The sequence below is a fragment of the Pan troglodytes genome, chromosome 8 (assembly GCF_028858775.2).
Source record: "Pan troglodytes isolate AG18354 chromosome 8, NHGRI_mPanTro3-v2.0_pri, whole genome shotgun sequence".
NCBI classification, from domain to species: Eukaryota; Metazoa; Chordata; class Mammalia; order Primates; family Hominidae; genus Pan; species Pan troglodytes.
This window is the reverse complement of record NC_072406.2, coordinates 112,174,302-112,193,381: the sequence shown is the minus strand read 5'-3', so window position 1 is coordinate 112,193,381 and position 19,080 is coordinate 112,174,302. Positions and strand designations below refer to the sequence as shown.

Genomic DNA, 19,080 nt, shown 5'->3' with positions numbered 1-19,080 from the left:
AGGGGGTTTTGCCATGTTTGCGAGGATGATCTCGATCTCTTGACCTCATGATCCACCCGCCTCGGCCTCTCAAAGTCCTGGGCTACAGGCATGAGCCACTGCACCTGGTCTGGCTGCACTATTTATGAGGGTTCCAGTTTCTCCCTATTCTCACCAACATTTGTTATTGTCTGTCTTTTTTATTGTAGCCATTCTAGTGGAGGTAAAGTATATTTCATGTGTGATTTTTGTTTGTTTGTTTTTTGAGATGAGGTCTCACTCTGTTGCCCAGGCTGGAGTGTAGTGGCATGATCATGGCTCACTTCAGGCCCCACCACCCAGGTTCAAGTGATCCTCTGCCTCAGCCTTCCTAGTAGCTGGAACTACAGGCATGCCATCACACCCAGCTAATTTTTAAAATATTTGTAGAGATGGGGTCTTGCTATGTTGCCCAGGCTGATCTCAAACTCCTGGGCTCAAGTGATCCTCCCAATTTGGCCTCCCAAAGTGCTGAGATTACAGGCCTGAGCCACCATGCCTGGATCTCATGTGGTTTTAATTTGTATTTCCTTAATGACTAACGACACTGAACATCTTTAAATGTGCTTATTAGCCATTTGTATATCTATTTTGGTCAAATGTTTTGCCCATGTTTTAATTGGGTTGTTTGTTTTCTTATTGTATTGTAAGGATTCTTTACGTATTATGGGGGTATTATCGGATACATGATTTACAATTGTTTTCTCCCAGTCCGAGGCTAATCTTTTCCTTTTCTTAATGGCATCTGTTGAAAGATTTTTGAGGAAAAAAAGGACAAAATACAGCCATGCTTCAGAAAGATAGGCAGGCAGCAGTACGTGGGATGGATCAAAAGGGACAGAGAACTCTTTTTGAAAGTTGTAATAAAAGGAACAGGCACAGGCCAAGTTTTAAAAAATTATCCGGGAATCAAAGGGTTATAAGCAGCTATTTATTGAAGCCTGTTTACAGTCCAGTTAACCAGTAAACCAGAATCAGTGAAACTACCCATCTGGGGAAGTACAAAAAACCTTTCAAAAGGCTTTCCTGGATTAGAGAAAGAAAGGGAGTGAGGGAGGAGAGATGAGTGGCTATTCCAGAACGACATAAAGAATTTCCAGCCTTGGACGGACAGCTGGGAACGTCTTCCAACTTGGACTGGTGTTTACAAGCGGGAAGCTAGGCGGACCTTGGATTTTGGCGGGTGAAGAGGCTAGGTTGTTTAAGGAGGTGGGGCGCGTTTCAGTGGCTCTCTTTGAAAAAGCCCAGCAAGATGTCAGACCTGCTCTCAGTCTTCCTCCACCTCCTCCTTCTCTTCAAGTTGGTTGCCCCGGTGACCTTCCGCCACCACCGCTATGATGATCTTGTGCGGACGCTGTACAAGGTGCAAAACGAATGCCCCGGCATCACGCGGGTCTACAGCATTGGGCGCAGCGTGGAGGGGAGACACCTCTACGTGCTGGAGTTCAGCGACCACCCTGGAATCCACGAGCCCTGTAAGTCCTGAACAGCTCTTGAGGGTGTGTGGGGCAGGGCCTTTCCCTTGCAAATCCAGTAATTGGGGTGGTTTCTGGGGTGGTCCGTGGACGCCTCCGCCTACAAGGTATTATCTCTTTCTCAGCCTGTGCTATTTCCCTCTTAGCCCTCAAACTGCCACTGCCTCTGGGGAGCTATAACCCTCCTTCAGGCTTCAGACTTTTCCTCCTTTTTGGGTTCTGTTTGCTCAAAACCTTAATGGTAAAAGATGAGTCTTCTTCCCTGCTCCTGTCCCATATCCCTTCATTTCCCCCATTTCCTTTCTTTTCCCCTTGCTATTGTTCTGTCTTTCCCCACCCAATGGCTCAGGAGACATAGGCAAAAACAATGAGCCCTTCTAGTTCTGCCAGGAAACTTAGAAGGGTATAGGGGAATCTCTTCGGGGAGTGACAGTGTGGTATTCTAGAGAGAGTTTGGGGACTGGGGTGTTAGTTTTATTTACTGGATTCTTTTTTCTTTTTTATTTTTTTGAGACGGGGTCTGGCTCTGTTGCCCAGGCTGGAATGCAGTGGCACGATCTCAGCTCACTGCAGCCTCCACCTCCTGGGCTCAGGTGATCCTTTCCCCTCAGCCTCCTAGGTAGCTGGGACCACAGGCATGCACCACCACGCCCGGCTAATTTTTGTATTTTTAGTAGAGACAGGGTTTCATCATGTTAACCAGGCTAATCTCAAACTCCTGGGCTCAGGCGATCCACCCACCTTGGCTTCCCAGTGTTGGGATTACAGGCGTGAGCCACCGCACTTAGCCTGGATTCCTTTTTTTAGTTTGTTTCTACTGTAAAAGCAATCCATGTTTGGATTAAAATTTAGAAATTAGATAAGGAAAAAAATAATAAAACTCACCCCAAATCCCACCACTGTTAATGTATTGATGTATATCCTTCCAGACTTTTTTCTATGCATATTTAAACCCTGACTCAAACACATGTAATTGTTTCTATAAAAATGAAATTGTATTATAACTGCCCTTCTCATTTCACAATCTGTTATGGATAGCATCCATGTCTATAAGTGCAGATCTACATCACTGTGGTTTTGGCTGTGTAATAGCTCATTGCATGACTGTGTTTAACTGTCCATATGTTGATGGACATTTACGTTGTTTCTAATTTCTCACTTCTTTCCTTACCAGTTCCTCCTTCAAACTCAACTTCAAATCTCCCTTTACCTCTTCGCTTCCACATCCCCTGCCCAAGTCCAGACTCCATCACAAGCTGCCTACATGATTGCACTGAACTACCAACTGGTTTCTAACTTCATGTTTTTTTTTTTTTTTGAGATGGAGTCTCACTCTGTTGCCCAGGCTGGAATGCAGTGGCGCAATCTCAGCTCACTGAAACCTCCACCTCCCGGGTTCAAGCAATTCTCCTGCCTCAGCCTCCCAAGTAGCTGGGATTACAGGCGTGCACTACCATGCCTGGCTAATTTTTTTTATTTTTAGTAGAGACGGGGTTTCGCCGTGTTGGCCAGGCTGGTCTCAAACTCCTGACCTCAAGTGATCCACCCGCCTTGGCCTCCCAAAGTGTTGGGATTACAGGCATGAGCCACCGTGCCCAGCCAGGTCTCTAACTTCGAACTGCTGCACTCTGAATCTTCCATTTGGTACACAGATGCCAGACAAATTTTCCTAAATCTTGACATAATCCCACTTTCCTACTTTAAAAGCCTCACACTCAATGGACTGGCCATGGGATTCAGAATATTGCATGGAGGAGGCTCATAGAAGGCCATGGGGTTACCTGGGATAATTGCCTCGCTTTGAAACTGCACTTCCATAGCAAGCAGCCTGCTGTCAATCAGATCATATGTTCACTGTGGAAGCTCGTGAGTGTTCATGGACATCATGGGGTTAGCCCCCCAACACTCCAAGCCCCCTTCTTGGTGCTCCTGTACTTTCTAGCTTTCAAGGCCTTCTTTGAAGCTTTTTCACAGGACTCTAGCCCTCACTGTTCCCTCCTTTCTCTGAAGCACTATAACTGCTATTCACCCATTCATTCCTTTAATTCATTCATTCCACAAATATTTACCAATCACCTACAATATGCAGGCACTTTTGTAGACTCTGGAAGTACAGCAGAGAATAAAACAAAGACCCTGCCCTCATGGGCCCGAATTCTAGTGGGGTAAGACTGACAATAAATGGGTAACTAAGTAAATACATATTACATCAGATGGAAATAAGTGCCGTAGAGAAAACTAAATCAGGAAAAAGAGATAAGGATGGCATGGAGGAAGACAAGGAGGAGCAGGGGAGGCACTCAGGAGAGGCATCTCCACTGAGGTGGCTTTGAACAGAGAGCTGAAGGATGGGTGTGATGGCACATGCCGTGCTGATATTGAGGAGGAAAAGATGACGGGCAGAGGGAAGAGCAAAGGCAATGCTCTGGAGCATGCTTGGCACATGTGAGGAACAGCAAGGGGGCCAGTGCGGCTCCAGCCGAGTGAATGAGGGGAGAGCAAGAGAGGAGGTCACAGCCATGTGATGGGGACACCAGGCAATAGGAGATCACGCAGGGCCTCATAGGCCCTGGTAAAGATCTGGGCTTTTACTGTGAGTCAAGTGAGAAGCCACTGGAGGGTTTTTTTAAGCAGAAGCGGGAGACGATCTGTCTTAAATTTTCTAAAGATCACTCAGAACAGGGGTCAGCAAACTACAGCCCAAGGACCAGCCACCTGTTTTGGTAAATGAAGTTTTATGGGAACATAATCACGCCCATTCACTTTTATCTTGTCCATGGCTGCTTTTGCTGGAAGAGTTGAGTAGCTGTGACAGAGACATCACGGCCCACAAAGCCTAAAGGATTTACTCTCTAGTCCTTTATAAAAAAGTTTTGCCAACCCCTGACTCTGGAGAATAGACTTTAAAGGGGCTAGGCAGCTGCAGGGAGACCAAGTGGGAGATTTATTGCAATAACCTAGTATTGCCAATAGTACCAAGCTTGAAGGTGCAGGGGCTTGAACCAAAATGGTAGCAGTGATTGTTATGAGAAGTGGTTGTGTTCCAGATATATTGAAAGTAGAGGCCAGCTGTGGTGGCTTATGCCTGTAATCCCAGTACTTTGGGAGGACTGCCTGAGGCCAAAAGTTTCAGACCAGTCTGGACAACATAGTGAGACTTGTCTCTGTAACAAATTTTTTTTTAGAAAATTAGCCTGGTGTGGTAGTGTGCACTTGTGGTCCCAGCTACTCAGGAGGCTGAGGCGGGAGGATGGCTTGAACCGAGAAATTCGAGAGGCTATCCTGAGCTATGATTGTGCCACTGCACTCCAGCATGAATGACTGAGCAAGACCCTGTCTCTAAATTAAAAAAAAAGAAAAAGGAGAGCCAAAAGAATCTGCCATTAAGCATCTGCTAAGTGCATGGCACTCTCCAAAGTTCTACAGGGCAGTGGTTCCCAGACTTACAGATTTCATAAAGAAGTTAAAAAAAGGTGTTGTTGTTGTTTTTTTTAAATAAATAGGAGACTGGAGGGAACTAAAACAGATCTTCCAAATTTTATTTTACTGAATAAGGATGTGAAGAAAACTACCTGTCATCTACTATATCCATCCTTTTCTAACAGAAAAGACATTTTAACACCAAGAAAAGTAAGAAAGACATAATCTATGATTTAAAAAAATACACTAAGATTAAAGAATACTCGCTATGGAAAATCCACCACATGATCCTTACGGATTATAAGCATTCCTTTGAGAAAAACTGCTGTAGGTATACTAAGATAAATAATAATGGATGGTGTCACAAGTTAAAAATTATGTACACTGCTAAGGCCAGGTCCGGAAAAGGAAATAGAACATGTATAAAAATAGGTAAAACCCAGCCGGGTGCAATGGCTCACACCTGTAATCCCAGCACTTTGGGAGGCCAAGGCGGGTAGATCACCTGAGGTCAGGAGTTTGAGACCAGCCTGGCCAACATGGTGAAACCCTGTCTCTACTAAAAATATAAAAATCAGCCAAGTGTGGTGGCAGGCACCTGTAGTCCCAGCTATTGGGAGGCCAAGGCAGGAGAATTGCTTGAACCTGGGAGGTGGAGGTTGCAGTGAACTGGGATTTTGCCACTGCACTCCAGACTGGGTGACAGAGTGAGACTCCATCGCAAAAAAAAAAAAAGGTAAAACCGGGGAAGTCAACAGAGAGCTCTCTCTCATCAAGGAGAACCCAAGATGACTTCACAGAGTATCATGTGAACTGGGCCTAGAAGGGTGGTGAGAGGGATTTGGAAATGAGAAGATGAAGAGGTGCAGAACCAGAAAAGTCATGGACGCAGGAAAGTATTGGGTGTAAGAAAAATCATTTGGCAAGAGCTTTTCTCCTTCCTCTTAAAAGAGGGCAAGAATGATTTTCTTTAGGTGACCCCAGAAACTTTCAGATCCTCAATTCTTACCTCAAGTTGAACAGTTAACATGGCCCAAGAGAAGACTGAGGAATGAGACATAGCAGGTGCCTTCCTGTTCTGTGCCTTCAGATTGGCCTGCTTGGATTTGAAGGAGTGATTTTAGTTTTCCTGTACTGCAGTGGGGACAATGGAGAATGAGCTCAGTCCTGCCCCCTGTCCTATTCTTCGTGGTAGGTGGGGTGGGAGGGAGTGGGGAAAACCCCTGCCAGCCCACTGAATCTTAGATCCATCTCTGCAGAGCTGGTCACCTCTGCTCACCTGCTGTGTTCTTGTTCAGATGGAGCAAGAAACTTTTCAAGTGCCAAGAAAATTAAGTTTTCAACTGGGATCATTAGCGGCTGTTACGCTAAAACCTAGAGTACTTCATGAAAGCAGGTTCTGGGGAACATTCTTATCCTGAAAGGTTTGTCTCTGAGAAGCAGCGTGCTACTGTAAATGGCACTGTAAGTGCCACCTGGGCTTGGGCCTCTATAGAGCCATTAGCTAGGCAACCTCAGACAAGTTACTTAACCTCTCCCATCCTTATTACCCTCACCCTGAGGCTATTAATGCCCACTTTACAAGTTTTCTGTGAATTTTAGCAGTATTGAACATAACTGTCTAGTACACTGTGGGGTTTCAATACATGGCACTCATTATCATCCCTGGCATGAATTTTTGTAGGTTTTGTAACTGTAATTGGTTAGGAAGGGGCTCAGGGATTATTGCAAAAGACCCAATGAAAGCATGAGATTTTCTTTCATTCGTTACTGAAAAAGAGAAAAAAGGTCCTTCTGCAAGGTTAGGCATCAATGACACTTCCAAGCTTCCCCCATCTTTTCTCTTCCTTGCAGTGGAACCAGAGGTCAAGTATGTGGGGAACATGCACGGCAACGAAGCGTTGGGCCGCGAGCTGATGCTGCAGCTGTCGGAGTTTCTGTGCGAGGAGTTCCGGAACAGGAACCAGCGCATCGTCCAGCTCATCCAGGACACGCGCATTCACATCCTGCCATCCATGAACCCCGACGGCTACGAGGTGGCTGCTGCCCAGGTACGAGGTCCAAGGGAGATGCCGGGGAGAGATCAAGGCCTTCTTAGGAAATAAAGTCCAGTGGACAAGATTCCCTCTCTGTCCCACTGTAAATGTCACAAATGTTAAAAGTAAAAGATGAAATGGCCAAGAGAAAAAATCCATCAGAAATATAAGAAAGGATGAAGAGGTGGGTTCAGTCCTACAGCACCTCAGGCAATAAACGTGGGCTCTCTCTGAGCCTGCATTCCCTCAACACCTTTCCAGATGACCTCAGGGTTTTATTGTGAGGATTAATGTGGCAATATCTGTGATAACACTTTGTAACCTGGAAAATACTCAACAGATGTGGAGGGATATTGCAAAATAAAGCTCCTTTCCTGAACTTTTAGCATCAAACCCTAAATACCTTTCTTTCTTCCACACTACATTTCCATTTGCATTTGTGGAGAAAATAACAAGGACAACAGGCTTTCCCCAGAATTGGGGGTAGGGAGCTAATTCTACATTCTTCATACTTTATTATATTTCCATAGAGTTGTTTCCTCTACTAGTATAGTACTTAGTCTATTGATTCTATATTTTAGAGTTATATTTGCAGTGGGACCGATAAGAAAAAATGTCTAAGGGCTTTCTTTTTTTGGGATAGAGTCTTACTTTGTTGCCCAGGCTGGAGTGCAGTGGTGCGATCTCGGCTCACTGCAATTTCTGCCTCCCGGGTTCAAGCAATTCTCCTGCCTCAGCCCTCGAGTAGCTGGGTCTACAGGCGTGCGCCACCATGCCCAGCTAATTTTTTGTAGTTTTAGTAGAGACGGGATTTCGCCAGGTTGGCCAGGCTGGTCTCGAACTCCTGGCCTCAGGTGATCCACCCACCTCAGCCTCCCAAAGTGCTGGGATTACAGGCGTGAGCCACCGTGCCTGGCAGGACTTTTTACTTTATTTTCTAACATAAATTCAAAATGTCAGCATGCCTAACATTTGTCTTACTATTATTAGTAACATCTTAAGTGTTTCAGATCGATATGCCTAACTTTAAATCAATGGTTCTCTTTTGTGGCTGTGCATCAGAATCACAGATGAAGATTTTGAAGTACAGATTCCCAGGTCCCACCCCAGACCTACTGAGTAGTATTGTCAAGGGTGAGGCCAGGCATCGATCTGCCTTATGCAATGGAGATGTTCCTTTAAAAGCTGTGTTTAAAAGGCAGGGTTTTCGGCCGGGCGTGGTGGCTCACGCCTGTAATCCCAGCACTTTGGGAGGCCGACGTGGGTGAATCACCTGAGGTCGGGAGTTCAAGATCAGCCTGACCAACATGGAGAAACCCTGTCTCTACTAAATATACAAAAAATTAGCCAGGCATGATGGCATATGCCTGTAATTCCACCTACTCGGGAGGCTGAGGCAGGGGAGTTTTTTGAACCCAGGAGGCGGAGGTTGTGGTGAGCCGAGATCATGCCATTGCACAGTCCTGCCCACATCCTTTGCAGTAGGTGGGGTGGGAGGGAGTGGGGAAAATCCCTGCCAGTCCACTGAATCTTAGAGCCATCTCTGGGAAGCTGGTCACCTCTGCTCACCTGCTGTGTTCTTGTTCAGAGGGAGCAGATCTTGAACCTCAACCCGAGAGGACCCATCAGGTTCTCAGACTCTCAGAGATACCTGCCATGCCCAGAGGAAAGCTGTCTGCGTGGCTACACAGAGAAGAACTTCCTGGCCACCAGACTTTGAAGCCACTTGTAGGTGGCCAGAATAATGCCCCCCCACCAAAGATGTCCATGTCCTAATCCTCAGAACCTATGAATATGTTATGTTACTGGGCAAGGAGGAATTAAGGTTGCAGATGGAACTAAGGTTGCTAATCAGTTGACCTTAAAATAACCTGGAGTATTGTGGGGGGGATGGGGCCCGGTGTAATCAATTACGAGGGTCCTTTAAATGTAGAAGAGGGAGGCCAAAGGTCACAGTCAGAGAGAGATCTGAAGATGTTACACGGCTGGCTTTAAAGATGGAAGAGCCTTGGCTGGGCGCCGTGGCTCAGGCCTGTAATCCCAGCACTTTGGGAGGCTGAAGTAGGAGGATCACCTGAGGTCAGGAGTTCAAGACCAGCCTGACCAACATGGAGAAACCCTGTCTCTACTGAAAATACAAAATTAGCCAGGCGTGGTAACACATGCCTGTAATCCCAGCTACTCGGGAGGCTGAGGCAGGAGAATCACTTGAACCTGGGAGATGAAGGTTGCGGTGAGCTGAGATCACGCCATTGCACTCCAGCCTGGGCAACAAGAGCAAAACTCTGTCTCAAAAAAAAAAAAAAAAAAAAAAAAAGATGGAAGAGCCAAGGAATGTGAATGGTCTCTAGAAACTGGAGAGACACCTTGCTTTTAGGCCTGTGAGACCCGTTTTAGTCTTCTGACCTCCAAAACTATGAGACAATACACTCGTGCTGTTTTAAACCACTAAATTTGGGGTAATTTGTTACAGCAGTAATAGGAAACACAACACTAGCCCTGTTTATGAAACCTTCTGTTAGGGGAAGCCCCTTCCTGCCAACTTAACTATTGACCAGTGTGCAGGGAAATCAGTGGATAATGCCCATAGCTGTTTATGCTGACAGTCAAGAGTTGCCTTGATATAAATAAGCAAGCAGTGACAAGCCCCTGGAAGCATAAAGAAAATCATTATGTCACAGAAGTGTACACCAAAATGAAAGATCCAATAAATGTTTTCCACTGGAACACAACTGATGTAGGAAACTTAAAGGAACTTCAAAACAATTATGTTTTCAATAGGATCTAAAAATGAAATACAAGCAGGGTGCCATGAAAAGAGGAGAAATCTGAGAATAATACTGAATTCTTAGAAAAAAATGTAATCTGCCGCATTTTATTGGTTAGAAAAGGGAAAATATGAGAACGGCGATTCATCTGTGAGATTCTAGCTTCCCGGCATCCATTCATTCACTTCCAGGAACAGCCAACAATTTGGGCTCCACCTTCTCAGTCTACAGGGACCCAGTTGGCACTATTTCCCTTCTCCAATGCCACACAAAACATTAAATGGAATTTCAATTTTGAATGAGCCTTTTAACATATCTCTATTCTATCACTCTATGTATTTAATTATTTATGTGTTTGTCCATCTCCCCATGTGTACTATGAATTCCTAGAAGGCTAGACTACAATGTCTCACTTATCTCTTTCCCCAGTGTCTATCTGAGAGCTCTGAATAGAGAAGGACTTAAGTAAATGTTGGTTGACTAAATAGATGACCTAATGAGTGAGTGAATACTTGAGCAAATAAATGATAAAATCTGAAATATGGACAGAGAAATTAAGGGATCCAGAAAGTTGATATTGCTCAAAAGAAAGATAAGAAAGGATCCTAAATTTTTTGAAAGGGGGAGGAGTGAGTTTCCATAGTGTAACCACTTTGAAAAACAGTTTAACAGTTTCTCAAAAAGTTAAACATAAGGCCGTAGTGGCTCATGTCTGTAATCCCAGCACTTTGGGAGGTGGGTGGATCACTTGAGCCTAGACGTTTGAGACCAGCGTAGGCAACATGGCAAAACCCCATCTTTACAAATAATTTAAAATTAGCCAGGTGTTGTGGCGCAAGCCTGTAAACACCAGCTACCAGGAGGCTGAGGTGGGAGGATCACCTGAGCCCAGGAGGTTGAGGCTGCAGTGAGCCATGATCATGCTGTTATACTCCAGCCTAGGCAACAGAGTGAGACCCTGTCTCAAAACAAAAACAAAAACAAACAAACAAAAACCAGTTAAACATGGACTTAGCTTATGACTCGGCAGTTCTACTTATAGATATCTACCCAGAGGAAATGAAAACATACATCCACACAAAGACTTGTACGTGGATGTTCAAAGCAGCATTACTAACAATAGCCAAGAGGTGAAAACAACCCAAATGTCCATGAATCTCCCCCTACCACCCTTCGCCAAAATTCGCATTCACCTGAAATCTGTGACTATGATCTTATTTGGAAATACATAGTCATCCTTCAGTATCCGTAGGTGATTGATTCCAGGGCCCCCCACCAATACCAAAATCCTTGGATGCTCATGTCCCTTATATAAAATGGCATAGTATTTGCACATAACTTATGCACATCCTCCTGTATACTTTAAATCATCCCTAGGTTACTTATGTTACCCAGTACAATGTAAATGCTATGTAAACAGTTGTTATAATGTACTGTTTAAGGAATAATGACAAGAAAAAAGTATGTACATATTCAGTACAGATGCAACCATCATAGGCCTAACTACATTTTCAATCAGAGGTTGGTTGAATCCACACATGTGGAACCCATGGATATGGAGGGCCTACTGAGGGTCTTTACGGATACAATTAAGTTAAGATGAGGTCACCTAGAATCAGGATGGACTCTAAATCCAGCATAACTGGTGTCCTTGTAAGAAGAAAGAAATTTACGAATAGAGATGCAGACAGACTGGGGAGGAGGCCATATGAAGATGAAAGCAGAAATTAGAGTGATGGGTCTAAGAGCCAAAGAATGCCAAGGACTTCCTCTGGCCACCAGAAGCTGGAAGAAACAAAGAAGGGGACCAGAGAGTGTGCCGCCTATCCAGTTGACTTGATTACAACTTCTAGCCTCCAGAGAATAAATTGGAGAATAAATTGCTGTTGTTATAAACCACCTAGTTTGTGGTGATTGTTATGGCAGCCCTAGGAAACTAATACAGTTTCCTAATACTAATAGTATTAAACTAATACTAATACTGGTGAATGGATAAACAAAATGTGATAAATCCACATAATGGAACTATTCAGCAATAGAAAGAAATGAAGTACTGATACATGCTACAACATACATGAACCTCACAAACATTATGCCCAGTGTGGGGGAAAAACCCACAAAAGAACGGATAATGTATGACCCACTTATGTGATCTGTCTGGAAGAGGCAAGTCTAAGGAGAGAGAAAGTTATTACCTACGCTAGGATGAAAATGAGAAGTGACTGTAAATGGGAATGAGGTGTCTATTTGGTGTGACAGAGATGTTCTAAAATTAGATTGCAATGATGATTATACAACTCCGTAAACATACTAAAATTCATTGAATTGTACATTTAAAATGAGCAAATTTTATAGTATATGAATTTTATCTCAATAAAGCTGTTCATAAAACATTGGGGTTCCCATGATCCCGAAACACCCTACTCTTATTAGAACTTCTCTTGAGATATGTACCTCTTACACGTGATCTACAGGGAACTTGAAGTCCACCACTGTGACTTTGGATAAGTCAAAGTAGAAAATGATTCATCTTCTTGTGACGGGGACTAAAGGAAAAAAAATGCTACATCATTTGATTAAGCTAATATCTAAGAACTATACAATGTGCTTCAAATATAGGATTCATGGCTGCATGTAGTAGCTCTTGCCTGTAATCTCAGCACTTTGTTTGTTTGGTTTGTTTTTTTTTAGACAGAGCCTTGCTCTGTCACCCAGGCTGTAGTGCAATGGCACGTTCTTGGCCCATTGCAACCTCACTTCCTGAGTTTAAGTGATTCTCGTGCCTCAGCCTCCCAAGTAGCTGGGACTACAGGCACACGCCACCACACCCAGCTAATTTCTGTATTTTTTAGTAGAGATGGTGTTTCACCATTTTGGCCAGGCTGATCTTGAACTTCTGACCTCAAGTGATCCACCTGCCTCCGCCTCCCAAAGTGCTGAGATTACAGGTGTGAGCCACTGCACCTGGCCTCTCAGCACTTCGGAAGGGCGAGGTGGGTGGATCACTGGAGCCCAGGAGTTTGATACCAGCCTGGGCAACCAGCCTCATCTCTACCAAAAAAAGAAAAGAATAAAGAACAATTAGCGGGTGTGGTGGTGTGTGCTTGTAGTCCCAGCTACTCAGGAGACTGAGGTGGGAGGATTGCTTGAGCCCAGTAGGTAGAGGTTGCAGTAAGCCAAGATTGTACCACTGCACTTCAGCCTGGGCAACAGTGTGAGAACCTGTCTCCAAAAAAAAAAGTTAGAAAATATAGGATTCAATCTGAAACCTTCATTTTTCATCTTTTCATTTTCCCTTAGGGCCCAAACAAGCCTGGGTATCTAGTTGGCAGGAACAATGCAAATGGAGTGGACCTGAACCGCAACTTCCCTGATCTCAATACCTATATCTACTATAACGAGAAGAACGGAGGCCCCAACCACCACCTGCCCCTTCCAGACAACTGGAAAAGTCAGGTAGGAGATGAAATTTGCAAACAAAGCAGGTAAATCAGCATCTGGAATTTCTTGCAGAAAGACTGCTAAGCCATCTTTACATCAACTAAACAAGCAAGAATTAAGCATCAACTCAACTCAGTATTAACCCATCTAGAGCAATAATATGTATTTCTTCTGTGTCTTTGTATTTATTTTCTCCTCAGCATAGAGCCCTCCATGGAGCACACACTAAGTGATTTTTTTTTTTTTTAAGACGGAGTCTCGCTCTGTCGCCCAGGCTGGAGTGTAATGGTGCGATCTCAGCTCACTGCAGCCTTCGCCTCCCAGGTCCAAGTGATTCTCCTGCCTCAGCCTCCTGAGTAGCTGGGATTAAAGATGCACACCACCATGCCCAGCTAATTTTTGTATTTTTAGTAGAGATGGGGTTTCACCGTTTGACCAGGCTGGTCTCAAACTCCTGACTTCGTGATCTGCCTGCCTCGGCCTCCCAAAGTGCTGGGATTACAGGCGTGAGCCACCGTGCCTGGTTAAATGTTTGATATTAGTGGTGATTGTGGTGAAGGATATGAAAGCAGTATCATTTGGTTGCATGGTTCTTAACAATTTTCCAGAATTATTTCACAGCCAGTTTCAGTTGATCATGACATCATGTGAAATGCACCAAGCAGTGTTATCCATCTCTGTTTTATAGCTATTACACTTAGAGAGAAAATAATTTACATTCTCACAGGTAGTGATTGATGGAATCAGGATGAAGATGTAGGCCTTCTGATTCTTATTCCAACATTCTTTCTACTATACTAGACTGTGGACAGAAGCATTCTATAGAGACGTCTGTCTTACGTGTGATAAGCTGTGTGCTTACCAACAATTAGCTATAGAAAGAGGCTCAGGCTGGGTGTGGTGTCTCACACCTGTAATCCCAGCACTTTGGGAAGCTGAGACGGGAGGATTGCTTGGGGTCAGGAGTTTGAGACTAGCCTGGGCAACACAGTGAGGCCCCATCTCTACAAAATAAAAATACAAAATTTAGCTGGGTGTAGTGGCACATGTCATAGACTTAGCTATTTGGGAGGATCCCTTGAAGGAGTTCAAGAGTTCAAGGTTACAGTGAACTATTGTCCTGCCTGCTCCAGCCTGGGCGACAGAGCAAGAGACCCTGTCTCCAAAACAAAAACAAAAACAAAAACAAAAAGTTCAAGGAATCTAACCCTTAGTTTTCGGGACCGGGCGCGGTGGCTCACGCCTGTAATCCCAGCACTTTGGGAGGCCGAGGCGGGCGGATCACGAGGTCAGGAGATCGAGACCATCCTGGCTAACACAGTGAAACCCCATCTCTACTAAAAATACAAAAAATTAGCCAGGCGTGGTGGCAGGCGCCTGCAGTCCCAGCTACTTGGGAGGCTGAGGCAGGAGAATGGCATGAGCCTGGGAGGCAGAGGTTGCAGTGAGCTGAGATAGTGCCACTGCACTCCAGCTTGGGTGACAGAGCGAGACTCCGTCTCAAAAAAAAAAAAAAAAAAAAGTTCAGGGAATCTAACCCTTAGTTTTTTCTTTTCCCTTTCTTTTTTCTTTCTTTTTTTTTTTTTTTGAGACAGAGTCTTGCTCTTTTACCCTCCAGGCTGTTGTGCAGTGGCACAATCTTGGCTCATTGCAACCTCTTCCTCCTGGGTTCAAGCGATTCTCCTGCCTCAGTCTCCTGAGTAGCTGGGATTACAGGCACGTGCCACCACCCCTGGCCAATTTTTGTATTTTTAGTAGAGACAGGGTTTTACCATGTTGGTCAGGCTGGTCTCGAACTCCTGGCCTTGTGATCCGCCCACCTCAGCCTCCCAAAGTGCTGGGATTACAGGTGTGAGCCACCACACCTGGCCCCTTTTCCCTTTCTATATGACCTTTGACTACTTTATCATTACTATACCCTCCCTGATTTCCCTTACTCTTCCAATCAGAGGATCCCATTCCATATTCCTAGGCCTCACTCTCCAAGAGGCCTGTAATGGAAGTCCTTGGTAATGTGAGTGGTTTCACCCTGCTGGTGGGCCTGCTCCTGAAAATAACTAGGCATTCTCTAAGCATCACTGCCACCCCTGGTGATCACGCTGTGTGGGATAGTTTGAAATGTTCTATTTGTGAATGTCTAAATTTAGAGACTGGGGAAAGAAAAGCAAAGCAGGTGTAAGCCTTTTAATTGGGAGTTTCCCAAATGGAGTATTCTGGGGTTTTTTTCTCCCTTGAAAATGAAGCAAAAGCCATGCTGACATGTTAGATTTCAAACAGCAACTATCCTCTTGGTTCAAGTAAATAGTAAATAAAAAATAACTTTGTAAGGCTGGGCGCAGTGGCTCACACCTGTAATCCCAGCACTTTGGGAGGCAGAAGCGGGCAGATCAGCTGAGGTCAGGAGTTCGAGACCAGCCTGGCTAACATGGTGAAACCCCATCCTACTAAAAATACAAAAATTAGCCGGCTGTGGTGGTGGGCGCCTATAATCCCAGCTACTTGGGAGGCTGAAGCAGGAGAATTGCTTGAACCCAGATGGCGGAGGTTGCAGATGGCATCACTGCACTCTAGTCTGGGCGACAGATCAAGACTCCATCTCACAAAAAAAACCAAAACCAAAAAGCAAAGAACTTCGTGTTAGTCAGCATATCCAACCAGAAGAATGTTCTGATGTATTAAACTTGTTTCTCTAAGTAAAATAAGGTAATTGAATCAATGATAACTAGGCTCCCACTCAATCCTCTGTCTAAATTTTAGGGGGAAAAGCAAAGAGGTTTCCCTCACTCCTGATGGAATATCCTTGAGGAAGAGGAACAGTGAAAAGCTGGCCTTGTTCTGATAGAGGCTTAGGACACAAAGACAGAACTGCCCCAGAGGGTCTGAGCCCTGGTCACAGACCAAGACTGGTGCCCTCGCAATTATATTCATTCTGATTAAGACTCAACCCTATTTATCCAGTCCCCCTGGGATGGAAAAGATGGAGCCTGTAGAGCTGACCTTGGTCCAGAGGGAGCCATTAACACAGTAACACTACATAATCTCTAAACTTGTTCATCCTGAGAGGAGGAAAAATGCTGTAGACTGTAAATTATTTACTTACACTGCAAGTCCCAGTAGATTCAAGGCTTTCTTTGGAATATTGTCACTCACTAGCAATATAATATGCAATAGAAAGGTGGAATTTCACTGCTTAGCCAAGACTGGCCCATCTGACAGTATGTCTAACCCATGAAATTTGGATTTGACCACAGGAGTGTGTTCTACATGTCAATATTACAGCAGGGAGGAAGGAGGTTGAAAACCATCACTGTAAACTAGCATTTTTCAGATTGATTTATTGGAGTCCTAAATTTCTGCTAAGATGACTTAGAAGTCACTGGAGCAGTGGGTAAAATGGGAAACCCTTTTCTAGGGTCCAGAGAGAGGCCAAGTTGGGGCTCTGAGCTCTCCAATCATGATATCTCTTCATACAGAACTTCTCTTTTTTGGCTGGGAATGGTGGCTCACGCCTGTAATCCCAACACTTTGGGAGGTGGAGATGGGCACATTGCTTGAGGAGCTCAAGACCAGCCTCAGTAACATGGCAAAACCCCATCTCTACAAAAAATACAAAAATTAGCCAGGTGTGGTGTTGCATGCCTGTAGTCCCAGCTATTAGGGAGGCTGAGGTAGGAGGATCGCTTGAGTCCGGGAGGTGGAGGCTGCAATGAACTGAGGTTGCACCACTGCACTCCAGTCTGGGTGACAGAGTGAGATCCTGTCTCAAAAAACAAAACAAAAAAAAACTTCTCTCTCTCTCTCCCTTTCTCTCTCAACAGACTTTATTTTTTAGGGTAGTTTTAGGTTCACAGCAAAATTGAGCAAAAAGTACAGAGTTCTCATATACTCCCCACCCCACTCCACCCACCCCACCATCAACATCCCACCCCAGAGGGGTGTGTTTATCACAGTCAGTCATGAACCTACCTTGACTCACCATGAGCGCTCCCAGTCCATACTTACCTTACTGCTCTCTTGGTATTGTGCATTCTATGGGTCTCAACAATGGTATGATGATATATAGCCACCATGATGGTATCATACAGAATAGTTTCCTTGCCCTAAATGCTCTCTCTTTACCTCTTTTGTATATTGGGATTCCACATAAGATTTCATTTTGAGAAAAGTTCTATACACGCCATTGTTGAAACCATCATTCCAAAGGTCAACATTTCCCCATCTCCACTTTTCTTTTTTTTTTTTTTTTTTTTTTGAGACGGAGTCTCGCTCTGTCGCCCAGGCTGGAGTGCAGTGGCGCGATCTCGGCTCACTGCAAGCTCCGCCTCCCGGGTATCTCCACTTTTCATATCCGCCAGGACGCTCACTGTTTCATTCAGACATTTTATCTCCTCAGGCCACTTCCTGACAGACTTACTCTAAGCGCCGTTTGTTTGGTAGCCCCAGTTGCCCCTTCACCGCCAACCTCTCGCCTCCTCCCAGGTGGAACCCGAGACCCGGGCGGTGATCCGGTGGATGCACTCCTTCAACTTTGTTCTTTCAGCCAATCTCCACGGAGGGGCGGTGGTGGCCAATTACCCGTATGACAAGTCCTTTGAGCACCGGGTCCGAGGGGTCCGCCGCACCGCCAACACCCCCACGCCTGACGACAAGCTTTTCCAGAAGGTATGTGGAGAAGCAGCTTGTCTCGCCAGGGGAACTTGGGGCTCAGGAGGTGAGCTTAAGGTCAGTAACACAGAACCCTTTTCAGTGCGAGGCCACAGAAAATAATTGAAAATACCGCTTGTTTGTGAGGAGCTTACAGTCTAGTAAATGACATTTGGTTTTGAATGATAAGCCATAGATTCATAACAAAGTAAATACAAAGAAAGCTTTATAGTAATTACCATGATGCAGAAAATACTTAGGCTAATGATGAGCAAGAAATATGCCCGAACACTAATAGCACGAGTGTCATTAAATGTGAATTTTTGGGGGGGTCTAAAGTAGAATTTTATGATAATAAATCCATATTAATGAAAAATAGACTGTGATAGTATTAGGTGGGGCCTTAAGAAAAAAAAAAAGAAAAATAGACTACATGAAAAAGGTTTAAATAACAGTTCAAAACGATATGTTAACATTAATTTTATATTAATATATAAAATGGCATAATATAATAAATTTGTAATTATTGGCCTGGTGTGGTGGCTCACGCCTGTAATCCCAGCACTTTGGGAGGCCGAGGCAGACGAATTGCCTGAGGTCAGGAGTTTGAGACCAGCCTGCCCAACATGGTGAAACACTGTCTGTACTAAAAATACAAAAATTAGCCAGGCACGGTGGTGGGTGCCTGTAATCCCAGCTACTTGGGAAGCTGAGACAGGAGAATCACTTGAAGCTGGGAGGTGGAGGTTGCAGTGAGCCAAGATTGTGCCACTGCACTCCAGCCTGGGTGACAAGAGTGAAACTCCGTCTCAAAAAAAAAATTATATACTAATATATTAATATATAATATATCTATATAATTTAAATAAACATTAATGATATTAAGTATTAATCATTAATGAACTACATGGTGAATAGCACATTGTTTTTTTCCCCATTGATCTCACTTTGTCCACTGTATAGTAAATAGTAATGAAGGAGAATTATAGAGTTCAAATATATTCCTCTCCCTGCAACGCACGCCTCTCACCCCCTAAATATGCATTACTTTTACTGGAGAAGTCTTGCCTTACTTACTCCTTGATTTCTTTGACAAAATTCGGCTAGAAAATGGCACAAAAACAAGGGACCTTCAATATCATCTAGTGCAACTCCTCACTTTGCACAAGAGAAAACTCAGCCCCAAGATAGTGACAAAATCAGAATACAGATCTCCTAACTCTAGTCTACCACACATACACTCTCTTAGACACACAGTCACATTCACACACATGCATT

At 44.4% G+C, this 19,080-nt stretch overlaps 1 protein-coding gene across 2 annotated transcripts in view; it reads left to right on the top strand.

Annotated features, from left to right (window-relative positions):
• Positions 1–1,026: 1,026 nt before the first annotated feature.
• The window catches only part of CPN1 (carboxypeptidase N subunit 1), a 39,524-nt gene continuing 21,470 nt past the window's right edge, over positions 1,027–19,080 (top strand). Inside the window, exons 1-4 of one of the 2 annotated variants that reach the window (XM_016919112.4) lie at positions 1,027–1,493; positions 6,768–6,964; positions 13,018–13,173; positions 17,638–17,820. In XM_016919112.4, coding sequence (XP_016774601.1) covers positions 1,271–1,493; positions 6,768–6,964; positions 13,018–13,173; positions 17,638–17,820 — 759 coding nt within the window. In that variant the 5' untranslated portion in view covers positions 1,027–1,270. Of the gene's footprint in view, positions 1,494–6,767; positions 6,965–13,017; positions 13,174–17,637; positions 17,881–19,080 lie in introns of both variants that reach the window. The other variant, XM_016919111.4, reaches the window with a different exon arrangement.